A 20026-nucleotide genomic window follows, 5' to 3' on the forward strand; every position below is an offset into this window, starting at 1 on the left:
GGCTATCTGTACTGATACCAACATAAATAATAGTGTAATGTGTTGCTATAGTGTGTAACTGTTAATGTAAGAATTTAGGAAATATTGGGGAGAAGAAAAATGGGAACATCCATCCCTTTAATGTGAATAGATTTTTGCTACATAAAAGGCAAATGGTATTTTCCATTGTACCTGTTCTAACACTGACAATTGTATGTGCTGGTTTGTTCCGATTAAAAAACGTTTAGTCAATTGTTTGTTTTTTTTTTGTGATAATTTATGTATTGAAATCCCAGGTGTGAGCCTCCTTCATTGTTTTAGTTTGCACTGAGTTATACTTTCCTGCAACTTTTCACAAGTTGGAAAGCAAAGAGCTTGTTATCTTAATTACTTTCTGTGAATGTGCCCATAGAGCAAACAGACAGAAATGGCCTGCTATTTTCAGAGGCTGGCAGTCTGTGGAGGCTGTTTGGCTCAGCTGAGCTCATCAGAACAAGCAGAGCACAGTGCGCCTCACCACCACCATCATCATCATCATCATCATCTCTCTTCCTTTTATCTGTTCTTTGCATCTACAACAGACTTCTCTTTCTCTCCTCTCCTTTTCAACTGTATTTCTGGTATTTAGGCAACTAAAAGACTAAAACTATTGTAACAACTATCCAACTTGTCATTATTGCCAATGCGTCCTTGAGCACACACTGCACCATGGAGACTGAACTAAAACGGATCCTGGCCTCCGACTTTCTGGTTGAAATGTGTACAAGGTTGTGTTGTGTGTGTGTGTGTGTGTGTGTGTGTTTATGTGTGTGTGTATCCCTGAGAGATGCAGAAAGAAATTGCCGGTGGCAAAATGTCACTGCCTACTTTATCCCTCTGGCTGCTTCCATCTCACTGTCCGGTGTTGTGTTCAGGGGGGCAAAACTAAGCTCAGCTGTTCACCTAACCACAGAGCCAAATGTACCCGCATGTAGGCTTGTACATACGGCATCTTTATGAGGGGACGTCTATTAAGAGAAATTAGATTGCCAGTACTATAATGCTGTACTTATCTTGCAAACAGTGACCTGCTCACACATCCAGCAGACACAGAACATTAGCGTTCATTTGGAGTCCACCTAACAAATCCAATTCAACTAATATCTGGTCCCTTTGGCCATTTTACAGCTCGCTGAGAACATTCAGTTTCATCCTAACTGCTGATTTATTACACATCACTGCACGAAGATGTCTGCCCTCTTGGTGAGCAGAAAAACTTTACTTCACACACCCCCCCAACCGTACATCTCATATCTCATCCCTCCTCTCTCACCTCATAGTCCTGCATGGAGGCGTAGTACTGAGCTATCTTCACGTAGTATTTCCCTGCTGATGAGTCCTCCTGTAACTCCAGGATGTGGACGGCTTTCTTCCACTGACGAGCGGCGATGGCCGCCTCGATGGCTTTAAGTGAGCAGCTAAGAGCGGACCGGAGAAAGACAACAGACAGACTCTTAGTGTACGGTGTATCCATATAGTTTTATGAAATAAGCATCAACTCTGAAATGTAGATTATGTGTGTAGACACTCATTGTGTTGCTCCACTAACACAGCCAAATTCAAAGTAAATTATTTGAATTATTAAAAATGGTTTAGGATTTTAGTTAAACCAAAAAAAAAGTATTAATTCTGAGGCACAGATTAAAACTTTACTGGCAGGATCCTTTGTTTCTGTGGAGAGCTTTAGCTTCCTGCAGTCAACATTTGGTTTCAGATGCTTTTTCAACCTGGAAAGAATAAAGATCTGGGCACTGATTACCTGTCCTTATTTGGTATTTTGGGGGAATATAATCATGTTTAAAAGATATCTATTATGGTCCTGGTGAAGAACTATTGGCCATCTCTGTTGGATTATTTTTTTTTATGTGTCATCTCTACTTCTCTCCATCTGCCCAAATCTTTGTCTCTTCGCTACTCTACACTACATACCCTGCTTCAATGAAGTGGTTGATGGCGGCGTCCATCTGTTTCTGCTGGACGAGGTAGTCTCCCCAGGCCTCCTCCAGTTTCACCACCTCAGCAGGGAAGGCAAGGCGAGCCAGCTCCACCGCTACAGGAAGCAGAAACTTTATTTAATATACTCTACATCTACTTTATACCTACACTTACTTCTATTACCTGTACCTTTTGTGCTTATATCAAATGTAAAAACAAGACTAAGGGCCCTATTTTAATGCTCTAAGCGCACCGCGTGAAGCGCAGGTGTGTTTAGGGCGTGTCCAAATCCACTTTTGCTAGTTTGACGGCAGAAAAAAGGCTCCGTGTGCCGGGCGCGTGGTTCAAAAGGGTTGTATTTAGTGTCTTCATTAATTCATAGGTGTGTTTTGGGCGTAACATGCAATAAACCAATAAGAGTGTCATCTCCCATTCCCTTTAAAAGCCAGGCGCGTTTGGACCTTGGTGCATTGCTATTATGATGGCGGATTTAGGACCAACAGACTAAAGGAACTCCTTTGTCCCTCATGCCATCATACTCTACAACTCCTCACTCGGGGGAAATAGGGTAAAGCGGACAGAACAGAACACTGTGCAATACATTATTAATAATCTACTCACATACATACCTGGACACTCTAACTGCTCTTAGCTGCTAATTTATGCTAAATGTCATTTATTTATTAACTGTATATTAACACAATACCATACACAGTCCTATATATCTATCTTTATTTATCTGTAGTTTATTGTTGTTTACTGTTTGTTTATTTTTTGTAAAAAATATTTAGCTAAAATTAATATTCTTATACTGTATCTTTTTTCTATTTAAAGAGTGTTTTGTAAGATGCTAAAATCTGCCGCTGGAAATCTAATTTCCTTGCGGGAGTCATCCCAAAAGGATCAATAAAGAGAAGTCTAAGTCTAAGATTTGCACCGTAATATTTTTATTTGTAATCTTTTGCATGTTTGTGTGCTGCTGCGCGTCCCTGTGTGTGTGTAACGAGCATAGTGTGTGCGTGCTGTGCACGAGCCTAGGCACATTTTACTAATGTACTGTTAAAACAAATGCTGCGTTATTGACTTTAGACCAGGTTTTTGTGGGTCGACGGCGCGATCACTTCCCGCTGCCTCAAGATAGCAATACGCCAAGAATTCACCTGAACACACCTCCCTGTAAGACCAGCACGCCCATGGGCGCAAAGATGGGCGCAGGTGCATTTGCTATTTAAACGTTGTGGGCGCTGGACGGGAAATTGACAACAGCGTCCGTCTTAAACTAGCAAAGACACTAGGGCCCCAAGAGTACAGCCTACAGCCATGCCAGAAGCACTGTGAGGCTGTGCTTTGAGCAAATGCTAAGATCAGCATGCTAACACGCTCACAGTGACAATTCTAAAACATGCTGGCGTTAAGCTGACGTTCATCAGCTTAGTTTAGCATGTTACTTATGGGTACATGAATGAGTGCAGCAAATTTGATGACAATCCATTAAAAAGTTGTTGAGACATTTAACTCAAAACCACACATTTCAACCTTATGGTGCCACTAAAGGAAAAGTCAGAGGATCAACAAATTCATTAGGAGTCATGAATGTTTGAACCTAATTTTGTGTCAATCAATCAAATAGTGGAGGACTGACCGATTGACCAACATTATCCTGCCTAGAGCCATGCTGCTAGCATAACTAAAAATCACCAAACCGATCCATTTTGGTAGCCATTTATAATATAGGTAAAGCATATCTATCACTGATTTACCTTTCCTGAAGGCACCACCTTTGCAGTAGCACTCCAAAGCTCTCTGGTTGTTTCTGATCTTCTCATACAGATCTCCTGCCTGGTCAGGGGACACATAGAGAACATCAATTTATTAAGACAAAGTGATATGAAAGGTTGAGTCCGGGTTGTTCAGGATTGTTAGGAATGTTAACTATATGGCAAATGTATGTGGACACCTCAGCTTCATTAGTTTCAGTCTAGTGTTTTCTTGTCCAAGGTTTAAATGCTAATTCAGAGACTTTTCTAACCTTGCAAGATACAAAATATATACAGAATGTCAGCGGGACATATTGGCTACCGCAAATTAAAATCACACATTACCAGCATCCATATCGACCTTCAAGCAATTAAATTAATAAAACCCTACACCATCAGGATACAGCAACACGTTTTGTTGTGAAGTTTCCTTCTCTCTTCCCCACCTGTTACATATACACAGATGGCTGGAGGAGGAGAATTGAGTTCTCAGACAAACGGCTACAAAAAGAGACACGCAGAAATAACAGACAGATGGAGGGGAAAAAAATCTAAGAAAAAAATGTTCCTCCGTTGATACCTCTCCTCTCCTAGCACTTGTTAGGAGAGGAGAGGAAGATGAGGTGAAAGAATAGGATCCCAGTATAGACAGGTGTGATCAATTCTACAATAAACAAGACGGTCAGAGATAGTTAGATGGAGACAGAGTCCACTCACTCTCTCATAAAACTCTCCCTTGATGAGACTGGCGGCGATGCGGCTGACAGTGTCGCTGTTGTTGGTGATCTCCGGATGGCTGATGGCCAGTCGGGCGGCTTTAGCCGGCAGTCCGGCCTTCAGGTAGAGGTTGATGGCACCCTGGAAGTCTCCCTCGCTCTCCTTCACCTCACCGGCCTTCTCGTCCTGACCCGTCTCCGTTAACCACTGGTAATAGCTCCGACGCAGGCTGTCCAGCTCCGGGTGGCCCTAAGAGAGCCATTGTGGGTTGAGAGTGGGGGTTGTTTCTACGTTAGACAGGTTGAAATCTAGTGCTGAAACAATTAGTCGACTGAGAGAAAATAAATTGACAAAAAAAAAAAAGTCTTTTAATCTCAAAGCCATTTATTTAGCAAACATGTTCACTGCAGTTTGCTGCTTTTCACTGTTAAAAATACAATTGTACATTTATTATCTTTGGATTTTGGTCTGTTAATTGGAAATAAGCAATAAAAAGATGTTAGCTTGGGCTCTGAGAAGAAATATTAGGCCATTATCTGATATACCGGTTATCAACAGATTAATTGTTAGTCGTAGCCATATTTATATAAGTCGCAGTTAAAGGTTCCCTGTGGAGCTTCAGACATGTAGTATTATGTTGGGGACCTACCGGGTCAGATCAAAACTGTGCAAATATCCAAGCTCAGTTGGCTTTGCATTTGGTCCTTTAGTTTTTCAGGGATCAAGTCTGCACTGAGGAGAACGTCTATAGAACGATATTCAAGACTTATCTTATGAAAACCCAGATAACTGGCTAAATATCTGCACCACAGAAGAGGTTACAACAGCAACAGAGAGCAAGAACAAGATCTCCCCCAAGTAAAACACAAAAGTATAAATTTAGTCTGTCGGTTATTACCTTGGCTTCAGCCACAGTGATGCAGTCGTCCCACATGTGGAGCTCCTGGTACATCTCTATCGCTTCATCGATGGAATTCTACAGACACAGAGAACAATTATGACATTTGACTCAGTGCTGCGCAAATATATAATCATCATAATTACAATTTGGGCTTCTGCAAGTAATAAAAGCGTATACATATGTGATATTAATACAGTGTGTGGAGAGTTCCTGATCTGGAGAATTCAAGCGTGGGCTCCTACTTAAAGGTGCTGTAGGTAGGATCGCGAAGATCCAGGACTTAGCCAAACATTTTTAACATCAACAACTTCTCAGTCCCTCCCCCCTTTCCGCTTAAGCCCAAAACGGTCTCCTAATACCCCCCCCCACCCCACACAATGGAGAATGAATGCGTGTGCATGAGCAGTGATTGACACTCCAATTAGACACCCCCCCTGGCCATGATTGGTCCATCTGAACAGGGAGCGGTGGATTTTTGCAAATCACACTACAGGCTGTAGGTGGAGCCAGAGGAGCCGGATTTTTTTTCTGTGAGTGTTTGGTTTACTGTAAAATGCATCAGTAATTAATTCTACATATTATATATAAATATGCATATTGTAAGCAAGTGTGTACTCAAGGTTTGGTTGTATGAGGAACAACAGGGCGTGTCACCAACCTGCTCCACGTAGTGCATCTCAGCCAGTTTAAAGTTCTTATCCAGCATGGCCACGTGGGCTTGGACTTGGAAAAACTCTGTTCCATCTCCTCCCTGCTCAAAAAAGACACACAGACACACACACACACACACACACACACACACACACACACACACACACACACACACACACACACACACACACACACACACACACACACACACACACACACACACACACACACACACACACACACACACACACACACACACACACACACACACGGTTTGTACTGCATTGACAAAATGTAATCAGTTTTATGACATTTCAAGAATTGCAATGGTGCATTTTAAGAGAAAAGAAAAAAGAAAAAAGAAAAAAGAAAAAAGAAAAAATCACAGCTCACTATATACTTTGCAGATTCAGATTATTAATACAAAATAAAAATAAATGTAATATTAATAAATTAAACTACCGGGCAGAATATGAAGTAAGGGAAATAAGCTCCATCTTTACTGGCTGCAAGATTAAAGTGATAATGATTAATGCATCAATATTTATAGTCCAGTGGTATAATATATATATTCTTCTGCTGGTATATAATCACTTAATCCAAAAATATTTATATACTACCCTCAAAACTCTGTGTCTGTTAGGTCAGTGTGGAGATGTATTGTGTCTTTTATCTGTGCTGATATTAAACACACCATTTCCGGGCGCCCGGGTAGCTCCGTTGGTAGAGCGGGCGCCCATATATAGAGGTTTACTCCTCGACGCAGCGGGCCCGGGCTCGACTCCGGCCTGCGGCCCTTTGCTGCATGTCATTCCCCCCCTCTCTCCCCTTTCATTTCTTCAGCTGTCCTGTCAATAAAGGCCTAAAAATGCCCAAAAAATTATCTTAAAAAAAAACAACAACAACCAAAAACACACCATTTCCTGTGAAACTTTGTCAGCGATCTGGTTTGTTTTGTGGAGGAAACGCACTGTCGAGACGTCCCCCAACGCAGCAAAACACCTAGAAATGATAAAGAAAAACGAAAAGAGGGCAAGCATGTAAGTAATAGAAGAAGAAACATTCAGTGGAGGGAAGGTAGAGGGGAATATCAGCTGGTCAAAGCTTTGAAAAAACTCTTCACTTAATGAACGGAGATAAATGAGGGCTTTTGTCTAATTAGCCTTCAGATACTCTGCAGTCTAAAGGGGCTAAGAAATAAAAAAGGCACATCTAAGCATTTGGCCACTTTTATTACCAACTCTCTCTGAACAGTTGCATCAGATTAATGAACAAGTCATGAGAGAAAAAAAAAAAAAGTTTAAAAAGTAAAAAGCCCTTCTGTCTGACTCTCTCGCTTTCCTCCCTCCCTCATTAACATTATACATTCCAGACGAAAATGTTTCTTCCACGGATTTCATGATTTATGCAAATCAAGCCGATGCCTAACGAACAGCATATGAATTATTAATGACAGAGAATTCAAATTGGAAAGTTCCTCTAAACAGAGAGAAATAAAGATGGAGAGGGAGAGAGAGAGAGAGAGAGAGAGAGAGAGAGAGAGAGAGAGAATGCTTATGATTAAAAAACATTCTTTGATAATTAATGAAGTAAGAGAGGGAGGTCAGACAGGGACACAGTCTTCTGCTGTGTGTGTGTGTGTGTGTGTGTGTGTGTGTGTGTTTGTACTTATATATGTGTCCAAAAGTGTGCTTTGTATTCCAGGGTGCCCTTGTTGTCTCCTTTCTCTTCCGTTACTAAGATAAGTTTCACTTACAATGAAGACTGATAAATAATGTAATTGGCTCAGAGATACGGACATTAGCTTGCAAGGTTTTGTGTGTGTGTGTGTCTTGCTGACCTTTCTGCGATGTGCAGCTGGTGAGCCTCCAGAGCCAGCTTGCTCAGAGTCTTCCACATGGCTTCAGTCTCTGGTGACATCTCCAAAGTCTCAAGGAACGCTGTAGCTCTACACACACACACACACACACACACACACACACACACACACACACACACACACACACACACACACACACACACACACACACACACACACACACACACACACACACACACACACACACACACACACACACACACACACACACACACACACACACACACACACACACTAAGAACAGTTGTACTCCCACCACACAAACATACAAAAATACAGCTGTGCGAGTTGTGTAAGTTGTAAGAGAGCCTTGGCTAGTTACAAAAAAAGACAAAAAGTTAGTGGCAGGGTTCGCAGCAGGTCCTGTAGGTCCCTGGGAATTGCTTTTGTGGCATTGGCCTTCTCCTGTAAGAATTTTTAAGAATAGAGCCCTTTTAAAAGCCACCAATTGGAGATGATCCATTTTACTACACTAGCGGTGAAGTCACAGAGAAAGCTCCTGCATTGTCAGCCTTCGTTCTCTTACAGGGTTCCTGCGGAAAGGTAAATTTAAGACCTCAGAGAATGCAATTTAATAACCGTTTCACGATCATACATGCCAAAGTATAGAAAGTATGATGGAAAACAGAAAATTGACGAATGGATTCAATTATTGGAGTTTTCACAAAAAATGGACTCTTGTTCATTCTTAGCTGATGAGCTTCCTAGCTTTTGTAGCACGCAGTAGTGATTGCGTTTGCTGCAGCCTCCTGCAGCACAATCCACTGACAAAACAATCCCACTTTTAGTTTATAGGTGCGAAATGTTGCTCTACAGCCAGCCGTCACATACAAAAATAAATGTTATAATCAACATCAGTGCCTACAGCAGGCACGAGGAAATATTGGATACTTTTTTATATTTAATTGAAGACTTTTTAATACGTTCTAAGGCCCTTTTTGTTTGAGGAAACTGAATTCAATGCATTTGAACACTTTCAAGATAACCTGTTTTATCTGGGGTCCATCTCTCACCAGATGGACAAACATAAGTCACCAAAATCCTAAACGTGGGTGGCCTCACTTTGTGTGACTGAGTTCAGAGCTACAGTGAAGAGTTCAGCTGCTGCTCCTCCAAACTGAGGTCAGTTACAACGATCCGAGAGCATCACTTTGGAGGTGTTTAAATCACGACATACTAAAAAGGAGACTATGCCGCCCAGCTGGCCTGGGAGCTCGGAGGAAACCCTCAAGAAGAGCTTGAGGAAGCTGCTGGATAAAAAGGACATCTGGCCTCTTCTGCTCGCCCTGCTGTCACTGTGACTCGGACCCCAAAAAAAGCAGCAAGTCGTTTGAAGGCCGGATGGATGTTCAACACGACAATAATAACAGGGATGGTATCACGTAGTTTAGGAAATCGTTGTAACGGAAAGAATAACCTTCTACATGAGACTCCAAGTCAGTCAATTTGAAAGAAATCTGGGAGAAGTGGACTACATACATTTTCCTGCCCTTCTTTTGTTTAAATCTGGGTTTCATGTAACTTTGTAATCTTCCTTTTATCGATTATATTCCAGTTCTTTAGCCCTCTTTTCCCTTCTATTTATATACAGGCCGACTCTGATACACTCCAAGTGGTGTTACACCCCGTGTTTTGTTTGCACGGATATTATTCTGATAAATTTGGATCACTCTGTAAAGCTTTTCAATCCAAAAATGATTGTGAAAACTGCTGATACCATGTGATTCTCAATAATAATAATAAAAAATAAAAATAATGACAGTGATGGGTTGATTTCTGAATGTAAGTCTAATATCTGTCTAAGTAGTCTAAACTTACCTGTCATAATCGCCATCATCAATTGCAGTACCAAACTCAATGAGGCCTTCGTCCAGCGTGTACGTCACAGTGTTGACGCCCTCCGTCACAATCACGTCTGTCTTCCCATCGACTCTTTCTAGATCCACAATGTCTCCCTGACAAAGAGAAGGGAAAGCAATTTAAACCTCAATTAGAGAGTTGTGGGCCATAACTACAAATTTGAGGGCAAATTTCCATTTTATGTTAATTTATACTTCTACAACTTTTTAACTCTGCTACATTTATTTGACTGCTATAATTACTAATTACCTTATGGATAAAGAGTTTACATACAAAAGATATTTTTTTATTTTAACTTTTATTTATCCAGATAAGTCGATTGGGAGCAAATTCTCATTTGCAACAACGACCTGTCACATTCACACAGTTACACATTCATACTTAGAAGCTGCCCAGTACAACCGCAGCCTGATCTGCTGGCCACTGAGCAGCTCCACTGGAGCGGTGGGGGTTAAGGGCCTTGCTCAAGGGCACCTCAGTGGTGGTAATGAGGGAAGGACAAGCGCAGTTTGAATGCATGACTTTTTTTTCTTCTTCACAGTGTGGTATTAGTACTTTTAACTTAAGGATCTGAATACTTCTTCCACCATTGCGATTTGGTAATTATTACAAAGAATAATATGCAAATATGAAAATCTTTTTTTTTAAATGATGGACCACAGCAATTATTTGTCCATTAACTATCTGTAACAATTGATGCACTTAGCAAAATATGAAATAAATTGTTCAACTGCACCCATGTAAGAGCTTCCTCTGCCTGCTTTTTATCATTAATGAGAACGTCAGCGAGGGAAAGCAAAAGCAAAAGAAGTAGTTTTGGTATAAAAACAGAAAAATACATAAAACTATCAACTGCAAACTTAGTGGGTCAGAGGTGGAAACTCTTATTTGAAGGGGAACTCAGTTCACTCATCACAAGAAGAACTACTAAGCCTAAAAAAAAAAAACAATTGTGTAATGCCTTCTGTGGTTCTGGAGGAGGCACTTTATCATGTCTGACAAAATAACCCTGATGATGGCATAGTAATGTCATTGGTGTTATTTCAACGTGGGCTTGGAGACTACAAACTGGCAGTGTGGAGTTTGGGAAATGGGGAAATTAGCAGCCAGATAGGGTCAAATGAAAAGATGAAAAAGGCCAAGATGAGCACTGTTTTATACTATACTTAATAACCTTTTCAGTCATGTAAAATGTAACCCTGATGGAGAACAGACAAATACACACTCACACATACAAAGTGAACAAAGCCTCACCTTGATCGGGAACATGGTGATGCTCTCGGGGCTGTCGATGCTGTACCAGATGCAGAGGTTTCCCCTGTTTTGGCCGACCACCACGTCACTGCCAGGCACCCACTGGACGTAGGAGCAGAAACTCAGCAGCGTCGTCTTAACGCCGCTCTCTATGTCATACAGATGGAGCTAAAGAGGAAGGAGAGGGAGGGAGATATAGAGATTCATCAGAGGATCTTGCTGAGAGTTAGATGAGAAGGTTGATAACACTCTCAGTATCTGTCAATTCGATATGACGCCAGTAGACAGCTTGGTTTAGCATAAAGACTGAAAACAGAGGGAAACAGCTAGGCTGACTCTTTCCAAAGGTAACAAAATCCTCCCATCAGCACCTCCAGCTCTGGAACACCAACCCTACGACTGAACGTCAAAAAAGGCAGTCGGACTGATCAGTATCCTCGAGTTGGTCCAAAAAGTGCCTCGGAACACAACGAAGCGACGCCGACTTGAGCGTACGTTCTGTGTGTGCGCGCAGCAGGCGGCACCAATCTGTATGGTCGCCCAAAAAAAATTTAAACCGGCAGCTGCTTGGACGAATGCGTCACGTGGGTCTGGCTTCTCCCGAATTTCAAAGCCAGACCATACTGGCGGCTCGTTCGGAATAAAATCTTGTATTTTACAAAAATATGTCACCGAAATGTGTTCCTGAAAACATTTTAAGCGAGAAATAGGCCATGCAGTTGCTGAATTTGTCTTCATTTCAGATCGATAATGGTCAGTTTAAAAGATTTTCGTCAGATTTTGAGAGTAATTGGTCTTTGAGTCCGACTGCCCACTGGCCAATTCAACAAGTAAAATCAACGCCGACGGCTCCGCCAACTGACGACGGCACAGAATACATCGAACAGACTTGGGTTACCGACCTCGCCAGACTGTCCGACGGCCGATAATCGGTTTGGTGTGTCAGAGCTTTTAAGTTCACTAATTAACATGTTTACATGTCAAAAAAACTTGGATGTTGTCGAGTTTCTGCAGGCTTCACAGAGTTAAATTTAAGACTTTTAAAAAGACCTTTATAATACCACACAGAATGCAATTTAACACCTCTTTCACATACATACCAGACTAAATAATATGGAGAGTCAGTAGGGTAGTAGATCAGTATTATATCACTTTTTAAAGTATACAACAACCGACCAACCTACTGTAGCTGCAGTAGTGACAGTATTTGTTGCAGGTCTAATGGTGCTGACTGAAACATCACAAAAAAAAAAAAAAAAGCATTCATCCTGCAGCACACTCCACTGACAAAACAATCCCACTTTTAATGTATATGTATAACTCTCAGCTCTCACTCACATAAAAAAACGCTTAAAAACATTTCTGCCAGAACTGTGTTGAACTAACAGATATGATTGACTTCCTCCTCTAACTCACTGCAAGAAAGCAAATAAGTGGATATACCAGAAATATATAATTTTTTTAATTTATTTCTATGGTATTTACAAAAATGTCAAACTATTCTTTTAAATGTCCATCAGATAATAAAGAGCCTTTGGAGGTCAATGACAGACCTGGCACCTAGGATGCTATAGTCAGATATAAGAGCCGGTTTCCACTATGTTTCTGGATGAAACAACAGGTTTTAACTCATATGGCTAGAACAAAGTTGATTACCTTCCAGCAGCACCATCTGAATACTCACACTGCAAATTTATTCTGCTATACTCTTGATGAGTGGAGATCATGTAGAGTCTATAAGCTACGGTAGCTCCCACGGCACTTAATATGTATGTGTGGGTATGAGAGGCAGCCCCGCTGTTGCAATCAGCTACTTTAATATCTTTCCCCCCCCACACCATTTTTAATAATGCTGCGTCTATAGTTTCACCCTGGAGCTCAGCCTGCCAAGTTTTAATGCAATGAGGAGGAGTAGCCTGTTGATAAGTTCACATGAAAGTAGGTTCCAATTAAAGAAACATTTGTTATGCATCTTGAAATTTTTTTTTCTTTTACTTACTGAATATGTGCTGTGAATATCCCAAAAATGTGAAAGAGCATAAATTCTTTTCAATCCGGTAAGCAAAGGCAGTTGGTTTTGTATCCACTTAATAGGCCGATGGCATGCACATCTAATCTTTATGCAGCATCAATACTGAACTGAAGGTTTAAAAAAAATACCCGTGCAAAATAAACAACACACTAAAATCCGAAGTATTTACATCAACATTCTGGCTAGAAACTGTTCAAGTTAAAGATTTCTGTCTGCATAACAACCACACACATTTACAGTGTCTAAAACAGGGAGAGGAGATCACAAAGATTTTTTTCTGGTTCTAATTACCCTTCAACTTCTCGTTCTTCTGAGTTCTTATGTATATTTCACAATCTGTCCCACTAAAGTTCGTTTACTGAATCATTTGTACATTTTTACCTGAAAAAAATAAGAGTGGAGCAAAAAGTTTGAAGCCACTGAGGGATTCCCAATTACTAGAGTTGTCCATGGCTTTGCCCCAGGGCTTGGACATCAAACTGTTCCATTACCCCCGGGCAATAACTGACAGCAGCTCTCTGCCACTCTCATCCACGCACATCCTGTGAATCTCAGTCCTGACAAAACCAAGACCTTTTCTAAATGTGGTTTGCTCTTTGTATAGAGGTGGGAAAAGGGGAAAATGTATGTTTCTCCACTCAAATGTCTTGCTTCCTCAGTCCAAAACCCAAAGATATTCAATATGATATAAAACAAAGAAAAAGCAGGACATCTCCATGTTTGAAAGGCTGAAAATAGCATTTTCTGCCTTTTTTCCATGAAAAATTACTTTAAAGCTCCCATATTATGCTCATTTTCAGGTTTACAATTGTATTTTAAGGTTGTACCAGAATAGGTTTACATGGTTTAATTTTCAAAAAACACCATATTTTTGTTGTCCTGCACAGCTCTCTCTCACTGCTGCAGATCCTCTTTTCACCTTGTGTTCAGGTCTCTGTTTTAGCTACAGAGTGAGATATCTTTTCTTCTGTACTATCTTTGATTGCACTCTCACGTGCGCAGTAGCTCAGATGGTATATCATGTCAGCTAGCTCCATAGACAGTAAAAGAAAGGCTGTTTCTCCAACTTCGGTCAGTTACAAGGCAGGATTAGCTGGGAGACTTCTTCTAAACGAGGGAGCACATGTAAGTAGTTCTTTTGTAGATTATGGTGAACTTGTGTGTGTTGTAGCAGTGCTTTGCTATTGAGAACGAGGTAGCATGCTAGCGCTAGCATGCTAACGGTTGAGGTTAGCCCCCTCGTTTCGGCTAGTGACGTAGAAAGCCCTGCAGATTTTGACCAGCTCACCCAGAGACTGAAGGCAGGTTACATTCAGAAACCGTATCTCACTCAAAACAGCATGGATGTTTTTCTTTTCAAAGTTTGTATGCGTGTAGAAGCACCAGAGACACAAAATAACACCCCAAATCCCAGAAAAAGTAATTTTTTCATAATATGGGCACCTTAACTGATTAATCGATTGTCTAAACAGTTGGCGATTCATTTTCTGTTGATCGACTAATCGATTAGTTGACTAGTCGTTGCAGCTCTGATGCAAAGTAGACACTGCTTTGTTTAAAAAGGTAACAAGCCAAAAAGGTTGGGAATCCCTGAACTACAGGACAACTCTTCACACATAACTTCTTTGAGCTTGGTTTGTTGTCTTTTTGCACCTTATGTTGTCAGCCTTGTTTGAACTGCTTCAGTGTTAAATGCAGCACCATTGGCTCAACAGGAGTTACGTTTCATCACTACAGGTCACTTGTATATACAGTAGATGGGTTAACAATAATGTTCTCTTGAGACTAATGGCGTCCCCTGTGGCAAATGCAGACGTATTTATTCTGAAACACTATCACATCACCTGGATGACCAAAATGGCTCCACAAAAAGCCACAAGACATTATTCGGGTGATGGACATGGCTATAACTTTAGACATGCCCTAACCTAGTGTTTCTCAAATGGGGGTACATGTACCCATAGGGGTACTTTGGAGTACTGCAGGGGGTACGTGAAATTTTTACAAAAATGCTAATTAAAAAATATGTCATGCATAATTCCTAAAATAATTATACTATAAGAATGAATGAATTAAGTGATGGATTCTAAATATTTGAAATGTAGCATTTAAATGTTTTTGTTTAAAAAAGGTTGTTGTTTAGTGAATCTATCACTGCCGGCTCTGTATTGTACCTCTTTATATAGACTTTTTTTTCTACCAAAAATGTTTGGTGCTGGTCAGGGGGTACTTGGCTTAAAAAAGCAATTCAAAAGGGGGTACAATATTGAAAAAAGTTTGAGAAACACTGCAAGGCTGGACTTTCATCTACTATCAGACTATCATCTGCCCCTCTCTGCCTTTGGACCCCCCCCCCCCATTGTTTCCACTCTTCCCACAATCCCTCAGGCTGCTGAGGTTTTCATTCTCACCCGCAGCTTCTTGTCCCTGAACAGCAGTTTGCGTCCAGTTTCATTGAGTTCCAGCCAGTCAATCTTGGATTGTTGGCTGATGGTTCCCAGATTGCAGCCCCCGGCCAAGTCCACTGAGGGGAGAGAAAAAGGACAGGTTAACTGAGCAGCAGTCAATCAAATTGGCCTTTTATTCAAATAATCAGCCAGTCATTTGATGATAAGTATCTATAATTCTATCAGGCAGAGTGAGTTGTGTCTCTACTTTAAAAACGTACCAGCTCTGGTATCAACTTGATAGTATTAGTCTGCTGATACATCACATTTTTTAATTAAAATCCAATATGCTCCAGTCAGTGTGGTCCACTCAATGGAAATGATACAGTTCCAACTGATGATGTACTGCAGTTCTTTGTAGTTGTAGCAGTTTAATATTATGATGAGTAATCATGTGTGGATACTAGCTCTGGCTCAATGTGTAAACCAAGATATAATAAAAGATTTATGGGGAGAAAAATATCATAATTGCAGCATCATCAGCATCCAACAGTGTTAAAAACCCACAGGATTGAAAACTTGATGACTCACTATTACTTATAGTACACTTACACAGTACTTTGGATAACAAAAAGATAGCTTCTTTACATGTTTTTTGTTTGTTTGCTTTTCGTGCCTGAAGAAGACCGGAGCTGGGTCGGCTCGTGGCTAATAAAAGCTACAGCATATTGTATTTAAATAATATGAACGATCAGTGATGGAAATACTCAGACCTTTTACTTAGCAATACCACAGTATAGAAATACTCTGTTACAAGTAAAAACTTGCATTCAAAATTGTACTTATTGTTAAAGTACCAAAAAGTAAAGGTGCTCATTTTGAAGAGTGGCCCATTTCAGAATAACGCATATAATGTGATTCTCATTATTGATGCATTAATGTGTTCTTCACTTTAATGTTGCAGGTGGGGCTAATTTGAATGACTTTATATATTGCTGGGCAGCTTGTGAATTGAACCCTGATTGAACCCCACAGATCTATAAAGTCTTATCTTAACCGATGATAATACATGATACTGGAATTTATTTGTTGATCATATTTTGTATTATCAATCTGAAATTGCAAATTAACTAAAGTTATAAAATAAATCTAGTTGAGGACAAGTATAAAGTAGCAGAGAGTGGTAATCGGTAATAAGTGCCATACTTGAGTAAATGTACTTAGTTACTTTCGACCACTGTACATGGCCATACCAACACCAGAGTGACAAAACCCATTCTTACCAATACAAATGGTCTTTATATCAATCAGATATGCGAGCTTCTTGTTGTCTTCAACTCCTCTCTGCTTCCTCTCATTTAGTCGGACGCTGCAAAACAAACATTGGTCGATGTGACCTGACTGAATTTACACTGATTCGACATGCAAGTGTTAAATCCAGCATCTGCTCGGTGTGATTGGCTTCAGCTGCTGTTCAAACCCCCAGGACACCCCTGATCGTGATGTTGTCATGCGACAGTGTCCAGCCAGAGGCGAGGAGCAGTCAGAGCATCCTGAAACCTGCTGCCTCGACCGCCGTCGGCCATTAGTCAGTCACCCGGGGGAACGTCAGCCCTGACACTTTTGACAGGGCTGAAATATTTTCACGTGGGTGTGTGCTGACGAGCAGGCTGTGGCTCCCTGACTCTTATGAAGCCTCACTGGCGTGATACCTGGAATTTCTGCACAGCTCAATACACCCATCTAATGGACAGAGCTGGAGATGCATATTAGGAATGATCAGGGGCTGGATTAGTGGACATTAGTGTTAAAGGGGTGCTATGCAGTTTTGGCAATTTCTTCGCTGTTTTCTCGCAGGTTTCTCTATAGAGCTCCCCCTACAGCTTTGGAATAGATATTTGGCAGCTGCTCTGTTTACTTGTGTCTGACCCCTCGCTCTGTCAGTCTAGCGTTTCCTCTTTCTCTGTTCCTCCGAACAATGCTTTCCTAGCTTTCTGCTTCTTTTGTTGCCGGCTCAGCCATGACGATAGTGTGAAAAACTCCATCGCTACCTTGTTAGCCGGTTCCTGTATGTGTGCAGTGCCGTGAAGCAATTCGTTACATCGCAGGACCTGATATCACGCCATACTTCCTGACGCTGAGGCCGGCCGAAAGTTGCAAGAGTGGTTTTTCTGCTCACTGGCGCTAGGGGGGAGCGAGACGACCACCATTCAACTCGAAAAAAGTCATACAACCATTCCAATAACTCCGAAGATGTTCAGTTAAGGTAAATTCATCTAAAAAACCTGCATAGTTCCCCTTTAACAAGACAGTATTTGAACTGCGTGTATATTAAATTCACCTTTTTATGGGATTATACTTGGTTTAAAAAAAAATATACATCTTACTGTACAGATGGAGAGGTAAAGGGGCTTTTACATTTTCATTCATCTAACATTTCCCCCCCCCCAATCATTCTAGAGTAGAAACTCTCAAAAAAAAAAAATACTGTCTTGAACTGCTGACATTATTTTTTTTTCCACAATTCTGACATTCAACAAAACAATGAGTTATGAGTTATACCTGATAACAGTCGACAGTTATCAGTTAACCAGTTACAATCATTTCTATCTGTCTGACTTATCTACGTTTGTTCTGTGGAACCGGACAAACCTGTTGAGGAGTTTCTTACTAAACCAACTTGACATGGTGCGTTTGTTTTGTGTAAATGGACCTACCTGATCAGGTGAGGGTTCATAAATTCTGTTCTGACTGATCCCAGGATCTCATTGTTACTGTATTCTACCAGGCTCAGCTCCCCAGCATTAAAAATCATACACACCTGGAAGATAAAACACAGCAGCATGCAGTATAATGGGAGCAGAAGTAAGGGGCCTGGCAGCCACACAGGCACAACACAACGGTACTGCAATTATAGTTTACAATGTATTGCTCCTTAGCGAATATCATCTAGCACTGCTGTAACCTTTTATGGTAAAAAACAACAAAGTCGATGTGTCTTAATTTGATGGAGAAAAGCCCCATAATAGCCTTTTTAAAAAGTCCAATGGCATGAAAATGTCACTTTGAGGTTTTTCAACATTAATGTGAGTTCCCCCAGCCTGCCTATGGTCCCCCAGTGGCTAGAAATGGTGATAGGTGTAAACTGAGCCCTGGGTATCCTGCTCTGCCTTTGAGAAAATGAAAGCTCAGATGGGCCGATCTGGAATCTTCTCCTTATGAGGTCATAAGGACCAAGGTTACCTCCCCTTTCTCTGCTTTGCCCGTCCAGAGAATTTGTCCCACCCATGAGAGAGAGAGAGACATCATGGCTTGCAAACAAGCGAAGCATGGCAGTTGGTCAAAGCCACATCCATTGACCAACTGTGTGGCTTTGACCAATTTAAAGCTACAGACACAGAAATGGCACATCCTAAGGAAAGCTCATTGTGGGACTGGCTCTAGTGGCTGTAATTCTGCACCAAGGCTGAATTTCAGGAAAGAGACTTCAGATACAGTATTAGGGGACCACTAAGGTCTATATAAAAGAGACTTCAGATACAGTATTAGGGGACCACTAAGGTCTATATAAAATAGACTTCAGATACAGTATTAGTGGACCACTAAGGTCTATATAAAAGAGACTTCAGATACAATATTAGGGGACCACTAAGGCCTATATAAAAGAGACTTCAGATACAGTATTAGTGGACCACTAAGGTCTATATAAAAGAGACTTCAGATACAGTATTAGGGGACCACTAAGGTCTATATAAAAGAGACTTCAGATACAGTATTAGGGGACCACTAAGGTCTATATAAAAGAGACTTCAGATACAGTATTAGGGGACCACTAAGGCCTATATAAAAGAGACTTCAGATACAGTATTAGGGGACCACTAAGGTCTATATAAAAAGAGACTTCAGATACAGTATTAGGGGACCACTAAGGTCTATATAAAAGAGACTTCAGATACAGTATTAGGGGACCACTAAGGTCTATATAAAAGAGACTTCAGATACAGTATTAGGGGACCACTAAGGCCTATATAAAAGAGACTTCAGATACAGTATTAGGGGACCACTAAGGCCTATATAAAAGAGACTTCAGATACAGTATTAGGGGACCACTAAGGTCTATATAAGAGACTTCAGATACAGTATTAGGGGACCACTAAGGTCTATATAAAAGAGACTTCAGATACAGTATTAGGGGACCACTAAGGTCTATATAAAACAGACTTCAGATACAGTATTAGGGGACCACTAAGGTCTATATAAAAGAGACTTCAGATACAGTATTAGGGGACCACTAAGGTCTATATAAAAGAGACTTCAGATACAGTATTAGGGGACCACTAAGGCCTATATAAAAGAGACTTCAGATACAGCATAGTATCGCAATATTTTCCGTGGCAATACTGTATCGATATACAGACGCCAAGTATCGATCTTTTATTATATATGTGTTGGTCAGTTTGTCTGCTTGACACTCCCATTTTGCAGCAATAAAATTGAAGTGAGATGATCAAACAGAGAAATGTATCTTTTTAGATAAAAAAGATGCTGACAAGGTTTTCTTTTGGGGACATCATTTGAAATTGGAAAAAGTTTTATGTTGGAAAAAAGGCAATAAATTGCAATATATCGCATAAT

The 20026-nt window shown here is 40.7% G+C and overlaps 1 protein-coding gene across 1 annotated transcript in view; it reads right to left on the reverse strand.

Annotated features, from left to right (window-relative positions):
• ift172 (intraflagellar transport 172) overlaps positions 1 to 20026 on the reverse strand; it is a 49505-nt gene that overhangs the window by 20476 nt on the left and 9003 nt on the right. The window contains exons 13-25 of the mRNA XM_039782300.1: positions 18109 to 18212; positions 16675 to 16760; positions 15416 to 15528; positions 10973 to 11140; positions 9677 to 9813; positions 7820 to 7927; positions 6897 to 6981; positions 5987 to 6079; positions 5326 to 5403; positions 4428 to 4676; positions 3714 to 3792; positions 1948 to 2068; positions 1292 to 1436 (exon numbers count right to left, since the gene is read on the reverse strand). Of these exons, the coding sequence (XP_039638234.1) occupies positions 1292 to 1436; positions 1948 to 2068; positions 3714 to 3792; positions 4428 to 4676; positions 5326 to 5403; positions 5987 to 6079; positions 6897 to 6981; positions 7820 to 7927; positions 9677 to 9813; positions 10973 to 11140; positions 15416 to 15528; positions 16675 to 16760; positions 18109 to 18212 (1566 nt within the window). The remainder of the gene's footprint in view (positions 1 to 1291; positions 1437 to 1947; positions 2069 to 3713; positions 3793 to 4427; positions 4677 to 5325; positions 5404 to 5986; positions 6080 to 6896; positions 6982 to 7819; positions 7928 to 9676; positions 9814 to 10972; positions 11141 to 15415; positions 15529 to 16674; positions 16761 to 18108; positions 18213 to 20026) is intronic.

The sequence above is a fragment of the Perca fluviatilis genome, chromosome 18 (genome assembly GCF_010015445.1).
Source record: "Perca fluviatilis chromosome 18, GENO_Pfluv_1.0, whole genome shotgun sequence".
Lineage (NCBI taxonomy): Eukaryota > Metazoa > Chordata > Actinopteri > Perciformes > Percidae > Perca > Perca fluviatilis.